This window comes from Pseudoliparis swirei, chromosome 6 (genome assembly GCF_029220125.1).
Source record: "Pseudoliparis swirei isolate HS2019 ecotype Mariana Trench chromosome 6, NWPU_hadal_v1, whole genome shotgun sequence".
Classification (NCBI taxonomy): domain Eukaryota; kingdom Metazoa; phylum Chordata; class Actinopteri; order Perciformes; family Liparidae; genus Pseudoliparis; species Pseudoliparis swirei.
The window spans coordinates 9,592,768-9,614,942 of NC_079393.1; the positions used below are offsets into that span (position 1 = coordinate 9,592,768).

General features: G+C 43.4%; 1 protein-coding gene across 2 annotated transcripts; it reads left to right on the forward strand.

The window, feature by feature from the left end:
* The first annotated feature begins 261 nt into the window (after positions 1-261).
* LOC130195711 (coiled-coil domain-containing protein 136) lies at positions 262-20,900 on the forward strand. Of its 2 annotated transcripts, none has more exons than XR_008832112.1 (11): positions 262-301; positions 1,516-1,600; positions 1,769-1,905; positions 8,410-8,709; positions 11,360-11,434; positions 12,320-12,622; positions 13,638-13,755; positions 15,307-15,583; positions 15,899-16,030; positions 17,685-17,748; positions 18,577-18,601. XR_008832112.1 is itself a non-coding variant. In XM_056417385.1 (11 exons), the coding sequence occupies exons 3-11, from the start codon at positions 1,854-1,856 to the stop codon at positions 18,587-18,589; spliced, it is 1,383 nt and encodes a 460-aa protein (XP_056273360.1). In that variant the 5' UTR covers positions 264-301; positions 1,516-1,600; positions 1,769-1,853; the 3' UTR covers positions 18,590-20,900. The 2 variants fall into 2 exon arrangements, 1 of the variants encoding a protein (XP_056273360.1); XM_056417385.1 differs by having other exon boundaries at positions 264-301; positions 17,636-17,748; positions 18,577-20,900.
* Positions 20,901-22,175: the final 1,275 nt, after the last annotated feature.

Sequence of the window (22,175 nt, forward strand, 5' to 3'; positions counted from 1 at the left end):
TGGTTGCATTTCCTCTTTCAGGTGTCGGCTTGTTCAATGGGAGCATGTGTGTGACTGTATTGTGTGTGTGTGTGTGTGTGTATGCGTGTGTGTGTGTGTGTCTGTCTGTACATCTGTGTTCACTTCCTGCTCTCTGACAGTGCTGTACTCCTCCAACTGGGTCAGCGAACGGTTAAGCCTGGCCCACCTTTCCTCTCTCTCTCTCTACGCCGGCATTCTTTCAGTCTCTTTCACGGCCCTTTCAAGTACAGGCCCACTGCTCTGAAGTTGCCGGATGTGATAGCGGCTGAGAAAGAAAGAGGTGAGAGACAGAAAGCCACGTGTGTGCAAGGATGTGATACAAATGGAGGGTGTGTGAGTGTGTCTCAGATGCTATTTATAGTATAAGAGCCACTGTGCATTAGCAGTAAACAGAGAGAGAAAGCAAAGGGGAGGAAATGATCAATGGAGGGGAAGTGATCAGTAATCTGCTGTGCTAGCTGCATTACTACAGCTTGTCTTGATCTCATTATAGGTCAATTAATTTGGCTTAGGGGCAAAACACAGATGAATGTTAGAGAATGCTTGTGTGTGTGTGTGTGTGTGTGTGTGTGTGCAGGATTTGCATATGTGTTGATGCTGTCAAGTCAGGTCTCAAGTCGATTATGGCTTTAATCAGTGTTCTTCCATATGGTCGGCACAGCTACATCTTAAGGAATGCAATGCATGTACTGCATCCTTCATCTAATAGCATACAGTATGGGTCATGTTTGGTAGATGTTCACGTTAAAAAGGCTCTTGAAATGCAACATAAAGAACACTATACAAGCTATAACAAATGGTATCGACTAATGTTAGGGTTCCAGGGAAATATTGGCAACATTATTAGGCATTATAACCATCAACTATTTTCTATTGAGTACAACTGCATCATTATAATTACACTAGGACTCCAACTCATGACATTTTATAATCTACTATAACTTAACACACAAGGCTCTTAAACCCAGAGATGCTCACATGTCAAGTCTCCAGTCACTATGCGTCCAAGTCCGCATCACTGGTTTGTTTTCACATATTCAAATCTTAAATTTTCTTTATTAGGAAGTTGGCCAGCCTGCTGGAATCTGCATGATAAAATATTTATATAGTTGGCAGCAACATGCATTGCCATCCACTGGAGATCTACTGTTCTGCCAACTGTCACGCTGGAGCTCTCATATGATGTGATACTTGATAAGGTCTATGACATCAAAGGGACACGATTTCTATATACAATTTGATTAATGGAAACTAGATTAAAAATAAATGATCAGTATCTTAATATGGTCCATATTCATGTAAGTGTGATATACTGGCATTGTGTTTGGATGGGGGGGGGGGGGGGGGGGGTGGAGGAGACTGAAAAGAAGGAAGAAGTTGAAACAAGAGTGCTAAAAAAAGAGTGTAAACAGGCAGGTGGAAAGAGAGAGAGAGAGAGAGAGAGAGGTCTGCGCAGGGAGACTTCTGGTAAACAGCATCTTTCCCTCCACTCAGCTCCTCCCCTCTTCCCTCTCGGCATCTCTCCCACGCTCCAGAGCTCAGCCTTCAGCTCCCCGGATCCTCCCCAAATTCTCCTGAGGTACAGCCTGTTTTGTGTGTGTGTGACTCCGTGTGAGTGTGTGTGTGTGTGTGTGTGTGTGTGTGCGTATACACATGTTCATCGAAGCCTGTGTGTGCGCGCGAGAACAGCACTTGACGCTGTGCTCAGTACTCTCTCTCTCTCTCTCCTCTCTCTCTCCCCCTGCAGCTGAGGTGGGCGCGTGGAGCCTCTGACCCTCTCTCGCCCACTCTCCTCCTCGGTCTCTTCCTCTTCGCTGCAGCTTCAGGGGGCGATGGATGGACTGCGCTTACCTCCACTCATCGAGGAGGCTTTGGACTCTACAGGTCTGTGCAGCTGTCTTGTCTGTTTACGATTACGTGCAGTCGGATGTGTGTGTGTGTGTGTGTGTGTGTGTGTGTGTGTGTGTGTGTGTGTGTACGCGCGCGCGTATGCGTGTGATTGTGCGCTCGTATGTGTCTGTTTTTAGCACCGCGCTAACAGATGAACATCCAGAGTCGAGGGGTCGATGTCGGTCTCTGCTGAGGAAGAGTGTTGTTACTCCTGAAGTGAGGGATGGAGGAGGAGATGGAGAGAGGTGGTCAGGTGGTGGTTAGCGGGGAGGGGGGAGCCCGTCGTCTTTATTAGGAGCCGACAGGCTGGCTGACTGACTGGGCTTCACTGTCTGTGGACGATTAATGGAGGCGACATGCTGCAAGGTAATATAGCAGATGACTGGCAACTAGAAGCAGGAAACGAGGGAGCCATTAGCTCGCTGCGCTGCACATGTTTATGAGGATGATTAAGAATTGATGTGGTGCTGAGTGTTATTTGAGTCAAGCTTGTTTTTCAACTTTGAATCCAGATTGCTTTCAGCTCTCTCACATTGATTATTGTGTGCGAGACTCATTTAGCATGTGCTTGTTTGATGACTTCATGTCACTGAATGGGGGCTCTATATGACTATTTGGCAGCTCCACAGAATCAGTTCAGTGTATCAACTGGTTTCAGGGAGAAATGTGTGGAATTTTTCTCTGGTGTCTGTGTGTCCCAGCAAGGGAGAAGAGTGTGTGTTTCCTTCATGTTTTGAATGGGCAGAGCTGCTCTGTGTGGGACGCCGGCAGGAGGATGTTTATTGGTGAGCAGGTCAACAGCCCTTTGACCTGCCGGACAGCTCGCCTGAATGTGACTTCCTCTTCCTTTACGTCCTAAAGTTGAACTCTCAATAACAACTATTTGGCGTACACCCCCCCCCCTCCATGAACCACTTTTGTTCTCAGACTTAATTTCCTTTATTTCATGTATTATGCTGAAGCCTGCATATTTCCCATCATAACAGGGATGCAGCCTCAGGAGAATATTCTTCCTCCCTAACAAGCGTGTTCCTGTTGTCTTCACTCTGGAGACGTCTTTCCTTTCAACACGGCCCGGGATGTGCTTTTGAAGCTGGAACTTCAGCGTGTAGCAATGGCGAGTGTCTTGTTTAATGTGGCGTGAATTCGGACCATAAAAAGAATAGACGTACAGCCAACAACAACATTGATTTTGTAGTATTCCCTTCCATCTCTTTGAATCCACTTTGCGCTTTTATGTTCAATGCTTTTCCAGTCCGGCTGAGGATGAATTCCACTCTGCAGTGAAATAATATGCCTCTAAAAGCACTTGCCAATTCTACCAACAGGTTATACGCTCTCACGCAGACATGACTTTTTCAAGCTGTCTGTGTGTCTTCCAAACCACCCGACACCATATTGTTCCTCCCACTTGCACGAGTCGCTCTCCATATCGCTCTCCATCCTGCTTTCCCACTCAATATCTCATCCCCCTCTTTCAAACGCAATCCTCTGCTCTCTTCAGTGCCCACACACCCTCCAACACACACACACACACACACACACACACACACACACACACACACACACACACACACACACACACACACACACACACACACACACACACACACTCGTGTGTGCGCATCCATAGAAACACAAACCTTTGCACCTGAGCCCACACAGCTTTTCTTGCCCGTCCTGCTCTCCTCCACTGTTGTGCCCTCACGTTGTGAGACTCACATCAGAGGTGTTATTCCCGAGGGCTACACATACAGGATTTTACTGAGCTCTCTGGCACGAATAAATAGCAACGTTGCTGCTGTACACACACTTTGTAAATCTGGGAGCTGCAGAGACCTCTGAGAAAAACAACAGTGTGAGATTACATCAGTGTTTTATATGGCCCGTCAAAAGAAAACATTTATTGCATGTTTTTCCGCCCGCAGACATCCCAGCATCCCCCTCATCAGACTCGAGGGCTTTTTTAAGCAGGCTCTCATGGCAGGCCCCGAACAAAATTGAGTGTGCCACATGTTATTGTCGTCTCTTTTGGTTGCATAATGGAAACAAATCCCCCAAAACGGACCAGAGAAGGTTCACAAACTCATGCGGCTCCTTTCTGCGTCTTATTCTATGGACTTTTAAAGAAATGTTGCTTCTCCCTTCGCAGAAATCATCGGCGCTGTCGACCTATTATTAGGGCGCACTCTCTCCCCCTTGGGGTCTTTATCCCTTTTAGATTCGCCCGCTACTCCCTCTTCCATCTGTGATTTAAGTGATGTGAAACCTTCCACGGAGATTGCTTTCAGGTGGGAGGCACTGATTTGCGTGATTCAATGGATTGTTACCACATCATTTGTTTTTATGCTTTGTTGTCTGACGCCATACACGGAGTAACCACGCGACAAGCACACGTAGACACAAACACCTCCCAGCCACACCGACACGTTTATTCCCATAACAAAAGCATCTTTTCTGAATAAACCACCAACACACTGACACAGCTGTTGTGCACGCTCATCTAATGAGGCCAATTTATACTCATTCTACGATGTATCTCTATTCCGTTGACCCACTTTCTCTTATCTCACTTAGAAAAAGGCAAACATGGATTTTCCTTTATAATAACAGAGCGGCGCATTAAGTCAGCCCAACTTTTCATTGGTCATGATTCTTTCTTCTTTTCTTGTCGTCGCTTCCTGCTGCTCTTCTTCCTCAGTTTCCAGGCCTTAAAGTACCGCCAGTGAGAAAGAGACAACCTCGCTTTAACCCCACGAGACCTCCGACCCCCGTAGCTTTGCTCCTCGTCTCACGCCGTTCAGAAAACCTAATTTGATGCTTCGCCATATGGACCTCATGAACGACATGAAACCACTCGGGGCTGTTCTGTGGTGAAAAGCAAAAAGCAGACAGAAAAAGATGTCCATGCTTAATACAAGTAACAAAACAGCTTTATCGCCATGGTGACTTTCCAAATGACGAAGCCCTGGATAGTCAGTGAGAAGAGGTCACCATGGAGATGAAATAATGTGCAGCTTCACCTGATTCTTTCCACGTCATTTCACGAGGAAGAGAGCAGCACCAGAGCCCTCGGGCACTTTGTAACTCCTCCTTCCTTTGCGGCTCTTTCATTGTCTTCTCCTCCTTCCCTCTTTTGCTCTTGTGCAGTCTCTCCCTCTTTTCCGACTCACCCTCCCTGCCGTGAATTATGTGTTGCTGAGGAAGTGGGCCACTTTCAGGGGAAAAGCTACAACAACATCAGTGCTGGGCTGGCTTCAAAGCAGGTGTAGAGGGGGTGCATTATGCATGGCCTCCTACACAGATGCCCAGATCCATGGCATATCCAAACCTGTGTGATCATATATGTGAACATATATGTAACCTAATCAGAAGTGGGCCGAAGAGATCATGCAACGTAACCAGTGTAAGCCTGCGTGTCTAAATATTCACACACGGGTTCAAGTACAAGCGCATATGGCTACATTCATTTACATTTCATGATACATTATACAATTGCTGCACACATAAACAACCAACACCTCCAGAACCACCTGTCTCCCCAGTCCAATTTTCAAGCTTGGTTCAGCACAAGGCAAGCGTCGCCTGTCGACAGCCTCCAGCTCCGGTTTCTGTGAGCCGCTATTTCTTTTCACAGCTGATTTGACTCCAGATGTTCCTCTCGATACAGGGAAATCAGGTATTTAACTCGCAGCCACAGGGGGAGGATGGAGATGTGCTACACATTTTAAATCACAGAGCACCTGATTACATAAAGCAGGATGAAACTAAGGTAAAAATAACAACTCCCTTTGCAGACTTTTCTTGTTCAGTAAATTGCTATATACGCTATCACATTGTAAGATTATATATATACATATATATATAAATATGTGTATATATAAAGATATATATATATATACCGTATACAGTATATATAATAATAAATAAAAATATATATATGCAGAAGTATCAGTGAAACTGCGGCGTTTTATGCAGAAAGGCGTGCCTGTGGTGCCAGGTAAAAGCAGCTCTGTCCCACATAAACGCCTCTGCTCGTACGCCTCAATCCTCTCACTCTGCTCCTCAATTTTCTAAGTACACTCCATCACTGAACACTAAATCATAAACAAAACAAACAGCTTTTGTTGCCACATTAATTGCCCACATTTAATCTCAGACAGCTATTTCAAGATGCTGACAAAGAGCCGCCGGTGTTGCTTGTTGTCTCCTCTCTAAAGGGGCACGGTGTTTGCAGTGACATGCTCAATGTGTTTCTGCTGCAATGTGATTACATAGGAATGTGCTGTGGCGAGATAAAGCCATCCTCTACCCGGAGCTTGAACACCACTCCCGGGAGGACTCTCCTGCTCTCGTATGCAAGCAGCGTCCATGCCTAATGCAGGCCCTGCGTGACTAAAGACCAGCGCTGCTGGGCCAAGTGTGTGGTGGAGTGATCACAGGTGTCACTGCAGCTGATTCGGCTGCACAATGTATTTGCCGTTCACTCACAAGGGGAGGTGATAAAACCTCCTTCAGGACTGACATGATGAACACGCTGTTGGGAACAGCAGGCAGGCAGACTGATAGTTGGGGTGGTTTTATAGAGTTATTGATGCAAACAGAATAATATGCTGGTGGAGGTGAATTGCTATGCAAAGATGTCGCCAAAGGGTAGTTGAAGAAAGTTGAGAGGAATCTTCTTCGACGTGATGATATTAAACGGAGATCCTAGCAGCAGTCCAGAAAGTATGTAAACAAAGTGTGTACAAAATGTAATTCTTGCCGTAATCTATATTATCTTTAGTTTGTATCTGCCCAGGTAGTTTGTGCCCATCTGAGGACAGTCTCAATGCTACATCTGTGAATGCGAAGCACAAATGGCTTGAGCTCTCTGTCATTGGGGGGCCTTCTGTCTCTCCATGGCCTTTAGTTGCCGCCGGCTACACAAGGAGCTCTGGTTCTCTCCCTACCGCACAACTTCCTCCAGCTCTCTTCTTTATGACTAACTCATTACAGCAACATCAAAGTTTAACGACAAAACAGCCCAGCGCTCATGGACCCTCTCACATGCCTCTCAGGGGTTGCATTGTTGAAATGAACATTATTATGAGACATGAAGAAAGCGGACCAGCTGCTAATGCCGCACAGATATAATAAGAATATGCTGCTACTGCTTGGTTGCGATGGAACGAGTTACATCTAGTTAGAGGAACAACAAGGCAGAGAAATAATTACCACAAGAGATGGAGACATCCCCTGAGCCAAGATTACACCGCTGAGCATCGCTCTTAATTAGGTAGATCTTTAGTTAATACTTTACTGTGTCCCCTGCTGCACTATCTTCTCGTCACATCTGCCCATTTTCGTCTCTCTGCAAACACCCTCCCCCCGTCCTCACACTGCTTTCTGAGCGCAGAAACTCAGAGACCCCTCGAACACGAATGCGTGATGCTACACATCTATTTATTTCTGAGGTCGGACTTGACCCCTGCAGCGTGTGTTATTTAGAGATGCAGGCCTGCCACATTTACAGGAATGAGGCAGTAACTGATGGACAAGTGGTCTTTTAACCTCTAACTGCACCTGGGAACAAACTAATATGATGGTTGTAATATTTTAGCTCTGAGCTTTCCGGCCTGTCAGCAAATCTCATCTGACTAATGGGAAAAGCTTTTTCTTCCTAGTCAAATGGGAATTTATCACCATGATGCCCTGCCTTCTAGTTTTATAACCTGCTCTGCGTCAAACAGCAGCGGATAGTATCAAAACCACATTTATGCGTATGGCTCTTCATCATTTATAATATCTTACCGGGCTTTACAGACCCACAACAACAGTCCAGTCCAGGCTGTGTGCATGTGCGAAGAAAAGCAACAGTAAAAAGAAAAGAAAGACGTAATGTGACACAGTGTCGTACCAGAGGGAGATGTGTGTGTGTGTGTGTGTGTGTGTCACATCTCTTTATTATGGACTTGGAGGTGCATTGCTGAGTGGTGAGTCATAGTGATCGCTTTGCCATACAGGCTCACCTCCCCCCCCTTCTCTCGCCGCATTGTGTCAGCTAACTCACTCCACCTACTGGTCAGAAATGTAATTCAATAGAGGAACACAAAACACACGTGACTTAATTAATTGTCACCAACACATGCTATGTATTACTCAACAACCACATCGGGTCAACACTTTGACAACGCACGCTTCGGCATGTATTTCACTGCGTTCCTCCCCACGAGAATGTAGTCCTGGATTCCTTCCTTTGAAAATCTCATCCATAATCTCATACGAGGGCTCTCTGGAATTTTGTATATTTAAATCAGAGTGTTAAATTGAGGCAGCTGAGTGGAATAGATGTTAGTGTTGAAAGAACCCGATGCGTTTCAATCACAAGATGGTGCTGTTGAATCAAAAGAAAACGCAGCGCTGCGTTCAGAGCGCGAGGACAGAGAGGCCTGTGAATCTCCTCTCCTCTCCTCTCGCCACTCATCTTTCTAATATCGCCGTCATTTCTTTCCCCAGACGACCCGTGCGATCTGAAAGCAGAGTGCGGCCCCACCATGGACAACGACATCACCGCCAAGGAGAGAGGCGTGCTGGAGAACAACGAGAAAGAGGAGATGGACCACGACAGAGCTCAGGGGGAAGAGAGGAAGCTGATGGAGGAGGATGGCGAGGAGAAGATGACGAACGAGCAGGAGCCGCTGACAGAGGAGCAGGAGCTGGAGGAGCTGAGGGCCCAGGTACTGCAGCTGCTGCTGGAGCTGGACGATGCCAGAGAGACCTCCAACAAACACCAGGAGAGCTTCCACGAGCTGCAAGGTGAACATAACTGTATCTTGCTTATTTATTATTTAATGCCATGCATAATTCATCTACCCTTTATTCAACAGTCATCTATGGAACCACATCTTTCACACACCTAACATCCTGTCATCCTGTATACTGTACTCTCCACCTCCGCCATGGAGATTTGTGATGTGGGAGCTTTAAAAAAAGGGTCAAGGAGTCAAAGAAGCGAAAGCTTTCTCAGAAACTTAAAGAGAAATCCTCTCAAATACTTAATATACAGAGGCTTGCTCATGGTTTAATTAAAATGCTCGATGGATCACTTCACTGCATCTGATGAATTCTGATCTTGCATTTGCATTTCTTGAGTCCCAGCTTCTCAAATCTCTGCAAAGGAGGCGGTGGGTGAAATGTTTTCGAGAGCAATAAACAAAAGGGACCAAATCAGATACACATTGCTGTAAAATCACCTGCTGCCAAGAGGCACGGAGGCTTATTGATTAAACCTCCACCGCAAATAAGTCAAATAGGACAACACTTGGAGATAAACACCTCACTTCTATGTCAAAATTAATCTCTGCGATCAAAACCCGACAGTCCTTTTTCCAAATGGCATTTTTGCAAAACAACATTTGAATAACTCTTTCAAAGCAGCTACAACACACTGAGGTATTTTAAACAAACATTTCTGCCTTTAGTCTTTTGTGTACTCCTTTGATTTTACCATAAAGATGTATGATCATCATAAAGATTCAACATACAGATTGATCCAGTATTTCTACTAATTTGCTCCCAATAATCAAATATATGCTTAAAACAACAAATACTGCCTTCTTCTGCAGGTTTTTACAAAAAAACATCAACAACAACACAGAAAGTGGAATTACAGTAAGTTAATCAAAACAACATTGTACAGTAATCTTTAAAAAAAAAGAAAAATGACAGTGCAGCGGTAAAAAAGAAGAATAACTAATGTCAAAAGCAACGTCTTCATTGAAAGTCCTCAAGAAAGCTCACAAGAGGAGAACTTACCTGAGGTCTATTTGTAGCGCTCAGGCTGACTGATTCAATTTGTGGAAGTGTGTTTGTGTGTGTTTGTACGTGTGTGTGTGTGTGTGAGTACCCTTTCTGCTTTGCAATGATTGCTAGAGATTTCCCTCTTGTACGCGTGTCTGATGTTGCTTTGTAAAGCAGAAGATGTATTTGAACTTTAGGTGCCCTGGTTTAAGGCGTCGTGACTAAAAGTGCTCAGCAATTGCAAAGAAAATTAAATGAACATAGCTCCTGTAAAAATAATACAATATATCACAATTAAAGTCCTATAACTTTATCTCCAACGTTGTTCTCCATGATTGTGCACACTAAGAGAGCCCAAGCTCTGATTTCCAAGTGGTCTAATTGGTTCCCGGTGTTTTTTCTGATCGTGTGTTCTGGGTGCAGGTGATTAATAATTGATTGTCTTGTTTCAGTGGCAGTGTTAAGCAAACAACACACACAGGTTTTCATTTTTTAAATAATATTTGTAACTTCCCACTGCTGTCAGGCTGCACAACAAACTGCTGTAGATCACTAAAACAATCTTAACTCACTTTAATCACTACCTTGTATTTATATGTTGTTCATGTATTTTGTATTTTATTTTGTATCTTTTATTACTGCTCTAATGTGCACCCGCTGCTGTGATCCTGCAATTTCCCAACTATGGGACTAACAAAGGAATATCTAATCTAATCTAATCTGATGAGTTAGTAGTTTTAATAATGACGCCACAAGTACAATAGTTTTTGTGTAAAACTCAACATTATTATACGTAGAAACCTCCGTTAAGCATGACTGGAAGACCAGAAGAAAACCCTCCGTCCTCTAACTAGACAGCTTAACTTTCCAGCGGAGACCTTGTCTGGTCATCACAATCTAGTTGAATATGTAGAAGCGTAAATGTTTATATGCGGTCAATGACACAGTTCCTCAACATGGGCGCTAAATGGAGCATCACTTCATAGCTTAGAAATGATGAGCTTACAGTTCAGGGACAGCAGTAATGAGTAAGGCCTTGGCTATGGTGCTACAGTGTATGTGTGTGTGTGTGTGTGTGTGTGTTTATGACTGTGTCACACTCAACGACATGGCGTGGTGAGCTCAGATGTTTGTATGGCAGCGGGAGAGGCATTCCTTAGACAACTGTGTGCATGCTGAGGGAAGCTTCCAGACTGGGTGTCCTAGGCCACGACCAGAAGTCTCTTTTGGTCAACTCCCACTGGGAGAGGTCAGCTGTTCATGCTGCTGGCAGCTGTTGGGGAGGGGGAGGGGAAAGAGGGTCCTGAGAGGACTGAGAATGAAGTCAGGCAGGTGTCATGAGGTATCATTATGATCATTATTAATATACAATCTGTTAATTATCTCTTTTTGTGAAGGTATATTGTGATGTCATCTTATTCTTGTTTATATATTGGGTAATTTTACAATTGATAAACTAAACACATCTTTTACTAATCATGTTGTGTAGTAATGACCGGTCCGACACACAGAACTGCTCGTGTCATTCAGCCACGCCTCAAGGTTGAACCGCTTATCAAGTTGTCATCTTTCTATTGGCCTGCTGAACTGACATTTCCTCTTATCTCTCGACCCACTCCCCTCTCCTCCCCTCTCCTCCCCCCTCTCCTCCACTCCTCTCCACCAGATCAGTTGGAGGACGAGCGTCTGGCAAGTGCCCATCAAGCTGAAGCCTTCACGCGACAGATCCAGAACCTACAAGGTATCGGCATCATAACGCGCCGTGAAGTGAAGTTCTGTCCTTTGAGAAACAAAGACCATAACTATCGCTATTCCCGGAAACAAGGAAGAATCAATAAAAACTATAAAATCAGCCTTCACATTTATTGATAGAAAAGTGAAGAACAATTTGTTCGCATTCATCAACAGGACCGCCATCTTGTTTGTCACTGTAGTCAGAGGGCTCCATAAATATGTTGGGATGGGACTGACTGGGACACGTTAAATGCCTGCAATCATTTGTTTGATTGATTCAGGAGCATTTAATTTTTTTGTGAACAATTTTTAACATTTTAAACGGAAAGAAATCATTCAAACCGAGAAACAATTATTCCTCAGAAATCCTGATTGAGCCTTGAGCGCAATCACGAACAATAAAATACACATCAGAACCCACACAGTACCAACACACAAGGATAATGGCTCTGAGTCAGAAAAACAATATTAATGACCACCACCCCTTCTGCAAAAAGAGGCACATGACAATAGAAAAAGGAGGAGCTGAGGATAGTTTTTAAAGTTACGACTTATCTTTCAGTCAGTTGGGGAACTGCCAAATGACTTCATGAAGCAGCTGCATGCAATAATTCTTTTGGAACTGTTTAATTGTGTAAATACTGGTTTTATTGCCGTTTCCTTTTTTTACTGCTGTTGTCTTTGTGAGAGGTAGAACATATTTTCCTTTGCTGAAAACACTAAGCTATACAATCTGAATCTGACCCTGAGAAGGTCCTGTTACCATCAGTTACATCAGCTTGTCTTTCAAAGAGTACACACACACACACACACACACACACACATACTGACACCGCAGTCTCCCCCACATGTCCCCCTTAAAGAACACATTGTCCTCCTCCTCTCCCCACAGACCAGCTGCGTTCTGTGCAGCAGGAGATGGACAGCCTGGAGGAGGAGAAGGAGAGCGAGCTGGCCGAGGCCCAGGAGGAGCTGCGCGTCGCTCAGGAGGAGGTGCTCCTGCTCCAACAGACGGCGGAGGAGGCGGCGGCAGAAAGGGAGAACGACATCGCCTCGCTGCAGGAGGAGCTGTGCCGCCGGCGGGTCGAGCTGCAGCACCTCAGCGAAGAGACCCAGGAGTACGAGCTGGAGATCACCACGCTGAGGGCCGAGATCAGCATGAAGAGCCAGCGCAGGGAGGCCGAGAGGAGAGAGGGTGAGGGGCGGGGAGTCAGAGACACGGAGAAGATGGGTGTCGATGGATGCCGGGGAGGACGGATGAAACGATGGAGGCCTATTGTTGTATTGCAGTAGGCCGACGGTCAACACAAGAAGCATTGGTGGTACTTCACCTTCACATGGTGTGTCCACCGCCATCACGCCCTTTGCCCGGGGTCCGTCTCTGTGGCTGATAATATGAAAACAGAGCACGATGTTATGGATGTTCTTATTCCATCAGGTTAGCATCCCACAGACAAGCACATAAATCATTTGTGGGGTTTAATAAACAATACAAATTAGAAATGCTGCAAGAGGAGTGGTGTGTGTCTGTGTGTGTGTGTCCAGATGTGAGTGTGTGTGTGTGCATTTAGGATACCAAGGACATGAAGTCATGAGAGGGAGGAACACACACTTCTCACACATGATATCATCGCTTGGCTCTGCAGCTGAGCCTCGGGTGGGACCGAGCGAGGGGGGTTTACATCAAATCATTTTCGGGGTTTGCATCATCGAATTTTCGGGGTTTAAATCATATATCATATTTTCGGGCTCCTTCATGAAAAAAAAACATCAACCTAAATGTATTTCGCAAGCAAGTACAATCGGACCCACAGTTGGAATGTATTTTAAAGGAGTAGTTTGACATTTTGACTACGCTTGTTGGAGTCCAGCATGAAGAAGTTCAGCACTTAAAACGCCAAATGTTCTTTTTCAAATACTTTGTTGTTAAACAAGATACACTATTTTGATCAGTGAGCATTCGAGCCAGGCTGTTAACCCCCGTGTCCAGTCTCTACGTTGACCTAACCCGCTGCTGGTGGTAGCTTCATATTCATCAGGTCGTCTCGAGAGTGATATCAAGCTCCTCGTCTATTTCCCCTGAAAAAAGCGTATAAAACACACGCGATCCCTTAAATCTATTCCCAACACGCCGTAATTACGTTGAAGCCTCAGTGGGCGACATTAAAGATGAGCTCACCTGACCTCCTCCTGTCTCCCGGTCCTGTCAGGTGACGTGGACCTGCTGAAGGAGGAGTGCCGTACGCTGAGGGAGGAGTGTCAGACCCTGAAGGAGGACAACAGACGTCTCTCTGAGAGGTTGCAGCTGCTGCAGAGACAGAGGGCATGGTGAGAGGTCAACGACTGCTCACTCCTCAGCTGTGCTTACTGGTTCAGCTGCAGGGGATACCCTCCGGAGTACAACTCCAACCACAGACGCTCACGTCATGTCTCATTTAGAAAAGTCCACTGGGCCACCTGTTTAATCACTTTACAACATCTTGCGAGGGATTACACATATGTTTATTCATTGCTCAGGGGATTGACGGAGAATTAATCAAAAGCCATTTTGAGATCGAAAGTTCATTCCCGACTTTGAGAAACGTTAAGCCGTTAAAACCCACTTAGGCCGTTCTCATTCTCAGTGTTTGTATATTTGGGATTTGTTCTTTGGTGAGAGCACCCGCGGGCTAAAGAGCACGTGTACACACATTTGAGCGCTGATATGTTTGTTCTGCGCTTTCATCGACTCTGCAGTTGTATAATGACCATTGCATTTAAATGACCACAACATGTCGACTAAACGAGTAAGAGCATCCCATGCCTTTTGTTTTTGTTTTATTACTTTACTTTATTACAACTGACGCTACTAAGTTCGACTATTGCAGGTCATTTTTTACATTCTTGAAACTTTCGTTTGAGCATTCTTGTTTTAATAATCTCTCGTGTCCTTTCATTGGCTGGCCGTCTACTTATTGTAATGAGGATCAACTGGCATGAGCTTTTCATTTACTCTGACTATGGGATACATCATTGTAAGAACAAAGTGTTTTAAGAACACATTATGAGTCTGATGTAGATGTTTTTTTGGATCTTTTTCAACAAGAAATATTTAAAAAAACATAGGATGATATTAACGATTGAGGCCAAATCTCCACGCAGGATCTATTTAGTAGCTGTTGGGTTGTTTCTTCCTCAGCAGATGGGGAACTGGGCATACTCCATCTGCTGAGGAAGATCTGTGATACATCAAATGCAAAAGCCAACTTTATTTATAGCCCTTTGCTAAACAGAAGCTACACAGTCCTTTACAGGAAGAAGAGAAGGGGAAAGGAGAGAAATAGAAAATAGAGAAATAACATCCAGAAATAGAGCTGAGAAGTCCCAACAGCATAAGCACGATGACCATAAAGTTACTGCATCATGTGTGTGGGGGGCAACAATTTAAAATGATGATTAACCAAATTGAATTAATCAAGCAAACATTGTTCGATAGTTCCATGTTATTCTCTGTTTTGCATCTTTAAAAAAAAAAGTTATTACTTTTTTAAAAGAGTTTTGGACTGTTGGTCAGATATAAAAAGCAATTATACTCTGATGAGCCTTTTTGTATTGTTTTCCGTCATCTTTATAAATTGAACAATTAACTGATAATAAAAACACCTGTTAAAAAGAAAATAATCTTCTTGTCCGATTACAAGAAGAATAACAGAAACACAGTGTCTTCACCAGTTATCAGACTAAGTGTACGCATGCATCAAGCTCTCTGGTTACACATCAAATAGAATAGCAACCACATTCAGCCTTTGCTCCTGGACATCATCAGCCCATTTCTGAGCTTTTAGCTTTTTAAGCTGAAAACAGAAAGTTAACACTGTACTGTTCACTCCTTTGGTCCAGCTCCAGTGTCTACCTGTCACTGAAAGAAGAAGACGTAGAGGAGGGCACAGAGGGGAAGGAGATGCAGACTGGCTCGGATGAGGTCATGACGGAGAGTTACATGACCATGGCCAAGTCTGGGAACTGTCGCCTGGTGGACGCCTCCATCCAGAAGAATATTTCATTTGATGGGAAGCCCGCGACACCACCCGGCTGGAACGGAGGCATCGGGGAGATTTTCTCCCTGAGGGAGCAGCTCAAACAGGCGGAGGAGAAGGCCTCACAGGTTCAGAGGGAGGTATGACACAAAAGGGGCGGAGGCATGCCTTGTGAACTTCTTAGAAAAATGAATAAGAAATTCATTTCAATCAAATACACTCAAAGTTTATTGTAGTACTTATTGTGTTTGTATGTTCTATGTTTTATGTTCATTTTATGTTCACTGTATGCACCTATACACCAGAACAAATTCCAGGTTGGTGTAAACCTACTTGGCAATAAATACAATTCTGATTCTGATTCTGATTGTTTCAATATTTGCCATCAGTCGTGTCCAGCGCTGTAGAAAAAGAAAGAAAAAAAGACTGAGCATGTGACCTCTTGTGTCCTCCAGTGTTCCGGTGTGAAGGTGGAGCTGCAGGAGCTGCAGGTACTGTACGACAGCAGTCAGAAGGAGAGAGCCGAGCTGGAGGAGGAGCTGCAGTGCTGCAAGGCAGAGCTGGAGAAGCTGTCAGGGGGGGCTCAGGTGAGGGGCAGACATGAATAATGCATTCATACACAGTGGGGGAACTGGTGGAATAAATGTAGGTCTGTGTGGTTTGCTTTGCATTCTTCACTTTAGATTCCAAAACGCATCTGTAGAGCAGGTTGTGTGTCAATTCTTTTATTTAAAAATGAACATGAACTTGTCCTCAAAGTGGTTTTGACAATTCCCGACTCTTTCCGCCGATGTTAAAGACACTTTTTTTGCACTCACACTGTCAACTAACACATAACACGCCTCACGTCACACTGTATCCTGTGTGTGTTGAGCCCACTTTCTGTGTCTCATACTGTAGCAGTATATGTTTGGATATGAACTGACCTGTCAGCCCATATCTAGTGTGTGCTTTGGGCTGAGAAACCTTCCCTACCACTGTTTCTGTGTTCTAACTTTTCTGTGACAGCAATTATTTTTTACTGTTGTTGGACAAAAACACAAAATCTGGTACAATATTCAGGCATTCAAGCCAATAATGCTCATTGCTCTTTGAGAAAAAGTCCTAAAAATGACCTGTAACCTTTTGCGATGTGTAATTTCTACCTCAAAGGCTCCCGTCTCTTCATTTCAATAAGGTGCTGTGTGAACGTCAACTTGTCGGGACATGAAACAGTTACTTAAGTCACAGTTGCACTAATGTTGCATGATAAATGTTTGAAAGCATGCATAGTTTTAATGTGTTTTGGAGTTCTCACGGGAAAATCCAAAAGGCAAGAAGCTAAAGTACCAAATTAAATTTTCTTTAACGCCGTTGTCCTCTGGGTTTGAATTGTCGACGACACAGTGTGTGAACGCGGCACAGTGTGGCACTTGAACGCAGCACAGTGTGACGCTCGAAGGCACCAACCAGAGGACAATCTGGATTCAACTGCATTTCCACAAAATATTGAGACACACTCAATATTCTAAGTTGATGTTCACACAGCCAAAAGGAATGAAAGGAATGAATACCAATGGCTACCTGTGAGGAAAGAAAATATTCATCCCAAAAAACTAAAAAAGTCAAATCTATTGACAGTAATATAGTCCTTTTACGTAGTGAGAAACCACCAAGGCTAAACTCTGTGTTATGTCTACAACAGCCACGATGAGATGTCTCTGCCTTGTGTCAAACTGTCTACCCGTGCTGTCCTTGTGCTCTAAATGTCCATGACCTCTGTACGATAAGAAATTTAGCAAAAACACCAAAAGCAAGCTATGAGGATAGAGAGACAAAACAAATCCCACCATATGCAAGTTACAGCAATCATGTCTTTCTGTCTTTGTCACCATCACATCACACGCTGCCAATAAATGCCTCACAGGACTGCTCACACATACTCAAGTTGAGTTGATGTGTATGTCACCTGACAGTTATGCATTGTTTATTTAACAGGAAATGTAAATCACTGCATCACAACCTTCCCCCGTATTTCACAGCCATTCACCATGTCACACGGTTCTTTTAGCGATGTGTCGCGCTGGTCCATTTGTGCTGTCGTCGCACCATCTTTTTTATCTGTGTTTTTATCCTTTGGATACTTTAATTCATCCGTTCATTCATTTCCTTTCATTCCCATGGTCCTTGTGTTGTTTTTATTCCCTCCTCAGAGATTCATCCATGCGTCTCAGCACCCTGTTCTCTCCACCCCCTTCATAGGAATGATTGTAATATTGGCTGTGGTCTGGTGCTGGTTGTCGGAGCTGGTGTCCCAGAGGGCAAGGTATGGGAGGAGCTTATCTCTATGATGCATAATGCTATATATGGTTCTTAATTAAACACTGAATAAAGAGTCAGCGCATCCAAATTACATAACATTTTCTTCCATCCCATTTCTAGCATTTCTAATAGTGTTGGTTGTATTTGCTCAGGTCTTCCCCCGATACAATAGGTTTTGTTTCATCCGTATAATTTAAACATTTTCACAAGAGCTATAGAACGTGTATTCTGTGAAGCATTCAGGACACCATTTCTGAAAAGAAGTGTTTAAAAAAAATGAATCTCAGTTGTATTCGAGTGGAGGCAGAAATATATCACATTGGTTATGGCATCTGCACGGCTCAATACTGCAGGATGTTAGTAAGAAAATATGTGACCTATATAAACTGACCTTTCATATGAATTATGCATTTCCGATCTATTTACAGTGGTGGATGTTATGGGATGGTCTGAACGGCAGAAATGCGAAAATGTGCCTGATAAAATGTAGGGTAAATGAAGGTAGATAATGATATAAAACATTTATGGAAGATGGACGTGGGACGGGTGGGCAGTTTGGCAAATTAGAGCAAAAATATGACCTTGAATGGAACTGAATAAGCCATTACACAGGAATAGTTTAACATTTTGGTAAATGTGCTTTCTTGCCGAGAGTTAGACGAGACGATTGAATTTGCGAGTGGTAAAAAAAACGTCTCATCTAACTGTCTGTGAGGAAAATAATAAAATAAAGTTTCCTAAAATGTCAAACTATTGCGTCAAGAAGCCCGATACTGGCTGATGGATAGCCTGTACTGGCTCTTAACGCCACTCTTTCCCTGTCTCCCCTCAGGGGAGTGAGGTAGGTTGGAACTCCATTTTGACCATCACTGCAGCCGCAGCAGTGCTCCTGATGATGACGAGCTTGTTGAGAGCTCTCGTCCGATGTTGATTGGATGGGCAACAACTGCACGGGGACCGAGGTCTGCTCCATTCAGACTAGCCCTCGTTCTTCTCATGCCACGTCTACTGACTGGGCTGTAATCCTCTAAATGTGCCCGGGCTGACAGCTGTGTAGTGGAAAGTGTATGGAAAATGATTCCGCTGATGAGAAGGTACTCCGTGCACCGGGAACGAGCGCGCTCATCGGAGATTGAAGACGAGCATGACCTGATCTGCAGAGAGCTCTCACGAGGACTGATTCCACTCCACTAAATGTATGCTAGTGCTGTGTCACTCCTCCTCTGTGTCTGTGAACGTCGTTTTTCTCTCTTTTAGCAAACAATGTGATAAAAAAATTAATACAATTAAGGTTTTAATTATAAATGTGCACCTAATAGTTTTCAATTTATTTATCCATTATTTATGTCTTTGTTTGTTGAACTACTGTTCATAGTTACCTCTGATAATAGTGACAATGGAGTCTGGACATGTAACGCACTGAAATGTACACATTCCCTTTAAATGTAACTGTTTTTTTGAAGGTGACTTTTCATTATTTGTTGCTTTCCAACCAAATACTGAAAGCAGAACATTCTACAAAACTTGATTAAATGTTACAAAATGTCCACGAATGAACTTCATCCCAGCCTTCCCTCCTGCCTCCTGACCCACACATGGAATCTGTACGCACCAATGATATGCGACTGCCACTAAGGCCAGCCTGTAAGGCTGATGTTCAACCCTGGGCTGGTGGAGCCAGCTCTTCTTCACAGTGCGCAGGCTCTCTCACCTCCGCCCGCCTCACGATGAATTGTCTCGCGTCTGTCTCTGAAATCAAACAACTCCCACTTTCCTCATTAATTATCAATTGGGCCCCCGAAGCCAGAATGTTTGTGCAGTATCTCTGATTCATCTTACCTGCCCACAGCTCACTTTGAAATTCTGAAATATTACACCCACAGCGACGTGGTTACACACACTCACACACACACACACGTTATGGTTTTCTGAAGTTTTGTGACAGTGTGTGCTCAGCAAGATATCTCAGCAACTTTGGGAGCCAATTGCAGAGCGATCAAGCGATGGGATTATGTTTTATGGCTTTTCAGTGTGCAGAAATAAGCTTTTGTTCCTCTCCAGCAGGATTTAAATGGCTATCGTCGTCGTATTGTTGTTTAGATTCATGCTGATCGCAGGTTGTTCCGAGTACTCAGAGTGTGAGGATGTCGACTGCCAGCGTTTTCTGACTTTATGTAACAAGCTGCAGATCTGATAACCACCGTGTGGACATCCGGTCACACTCTCGATGAAACACTGATGCATCGGAAGGTTCAGGGTTTATTTGTTGTGAGGGCATTTTAGAAATTGATATGGTTCCAAAATGTGTAAATAGGAAGGTGTCAGAAAAAGATTTAGCATTAATAACAAAAAATATAAATGTATCTGTGGAAGGATTCATGTTTACATTTATGAAACGTATTTTATTTTGTGTGAAAACATTTTAGAACTGAAAAGAAGCATGTTATAAAACATATGGAAGCACAGGATATAATTTACGTTGATTATGTTATTATTATTATGTTTGTATTTCATGTAAATAGTTGACGTATAGTACTATGGGAAAGATGATTCTTAAATCCATTTGTACTAGCTTTGTAGAAATCCTATTCTCTTTTGAAAGAGCATCGTATATTTGATAGCCAAATGATATGCTGTCGCTGTGGACATGTTGATTTATGGTGACGTTACTCACAAGAACTGCTAGAATTGCGAATACTTATCAGTCCCTCTGTGTGCGAAGGTGGCATTGGTCATTGTATGCATTTAGATTTCATTTTATCAGTTGCTATTAGCAATATGACTCGTTCATTCCATAAATTAATTTCTGAAACATTTATCATTTAACAATCTTTATAAGCAACGCCTGTTATGTCTGCATCTGAAAATATACTTAGGAAATCCTGTGCCACTGGACTGTTGTTCCTGTCTATTACCAAAATGATTAGTTTGCACTATAAATTAACTACCATTGACAGCAATGGTACATATGACTCTGATTTTCCTTATTTTTCTTTATTTCATGACATCATAGTTCCACAAGCTTCTATATTGCTCAGTGTTTCTCAGCTTGTTGTTGCTTGTTGCTTGTTTTCATTATAGTTGTGGCTATTTTGTTACCTGGAGGTCTATTTTGTACTGCAAATGACTCGAGAAAATAAATATATATCTACCCCCCATGATGTATGAGAGCTGTCTTTTCCTGGACGGTGGTCTCACCGCCGGTCACAGGGTTTAAGGTGTCGCAGAGTCCCATTCATGAAATCACCCGCAGTCAACCTGAGTGAGAAGTCACTCTGCTAGGGTTGCATTACACGGCTTGTATGGATATTAATAACCATCACTCCAGAGGCGTGTCATAGGCTTGCAGATTCCTCACAGATGGCAGTAACTGGTGTGTCAACGTTGTTGACGAGGCCCATAAACTACACTCATAACTTGGTTTCCGAGACTCATGGTTCTCTAAGTTCAATTTCAAATGATCTAAAAGTACTGTGGATGTGCAGGCCTGGTAATGGTTGGAGCCGTTTGCGTATCCCTCACCGAGCAAGCTTCTGTCACTTGAGGTTTAAGTTAAATTAGTTTCTCGAGACTGCAAAGAATTCCCGACAGACTCTAAATCAGGTTTCTGTCTCATTCTGTGTTGGAGTTGTGGCGAAGGAAAAGATGAAAAGTGCCTGAACGGTCGAAATGTCAGATCCAGATCAGCGGTGGGACGTATTGAGTTGGGCCTTGGCCCCGGGCAAATTAGTCCCAAATCCCTTTTTGAATATTTAATATATTCACCTGACAGACTAAAAGGGAAAAGCTAATTAAAAAGGGGGAATGCTGACTGTGAGAGCATTAATGGTCAGTCTGTGGGGATACAATGTCAAGTAAACGGTGTCCAGTCAACACTACTTCTCATTTTTAGTTTAGTTCACACAAAGTTTATATACTTCCCATCAAGGGATGGATTTTATTGTATTATTATAACTATTATTATGATTATTATTATGAGAAAATATACCAAAGTATTCAAAAAAACATTGTAAAACACATTGAGTCAATGTGTTTTTGTGTTGTTTGCGTTCATAAAAAATAGTCGTTGCACTTTTGGTGCAATTCCACTTTTCTAGCGTTCATTTACACTTAGTGGTGTTTACTCAAATACCGTATTCAAGTACATTTTGAGGTTCATGGAATATGTCCATGTTATGCTATTTAATAAACAATAGCTCTGCTGCATTCACTGGCAAATGTTAAATTTTGTTGGACTTATTTGACAAAAAATACTAAAGATCAACAGTATATGGAAAATATCAAAGTTAATACAATTTCACAAAAAAAGAGGACAAACCAGACTGAGTATCTACGAAGCCTTCAGCATGTCATGGATATTCTTACCTCCCGCTAGCTCATTACGACGATGCCTGGTATCACTGCCATGTCTGCTGAGTCACAACCGCATGA

Bases quoted from the DNA above. Each gene is read 5' to 3' on its own strand.
- LOC130195711 (XM_056417385.1), top strand. From the start codon at position 1,854: ATGGATGGACTGCGCTTACCTCCACTCATCGAGGAGGCTTTGGACTCT. The intron at 1,906-8,409 runs GTCTGTGCAGCT...TTCTTTCCCCAG, and splicing joins GGAGGCTTTGGACTCTACAG to ACGACCCGTGCGATCTGAAA. The intron at 8,710-11,359 runs GTGAACATAACT...CCTCTCCACCAG, and splicing joins GAGCTTCCACGAGCTGCAAG to ATCAGTTGGAGGACGAGCGT.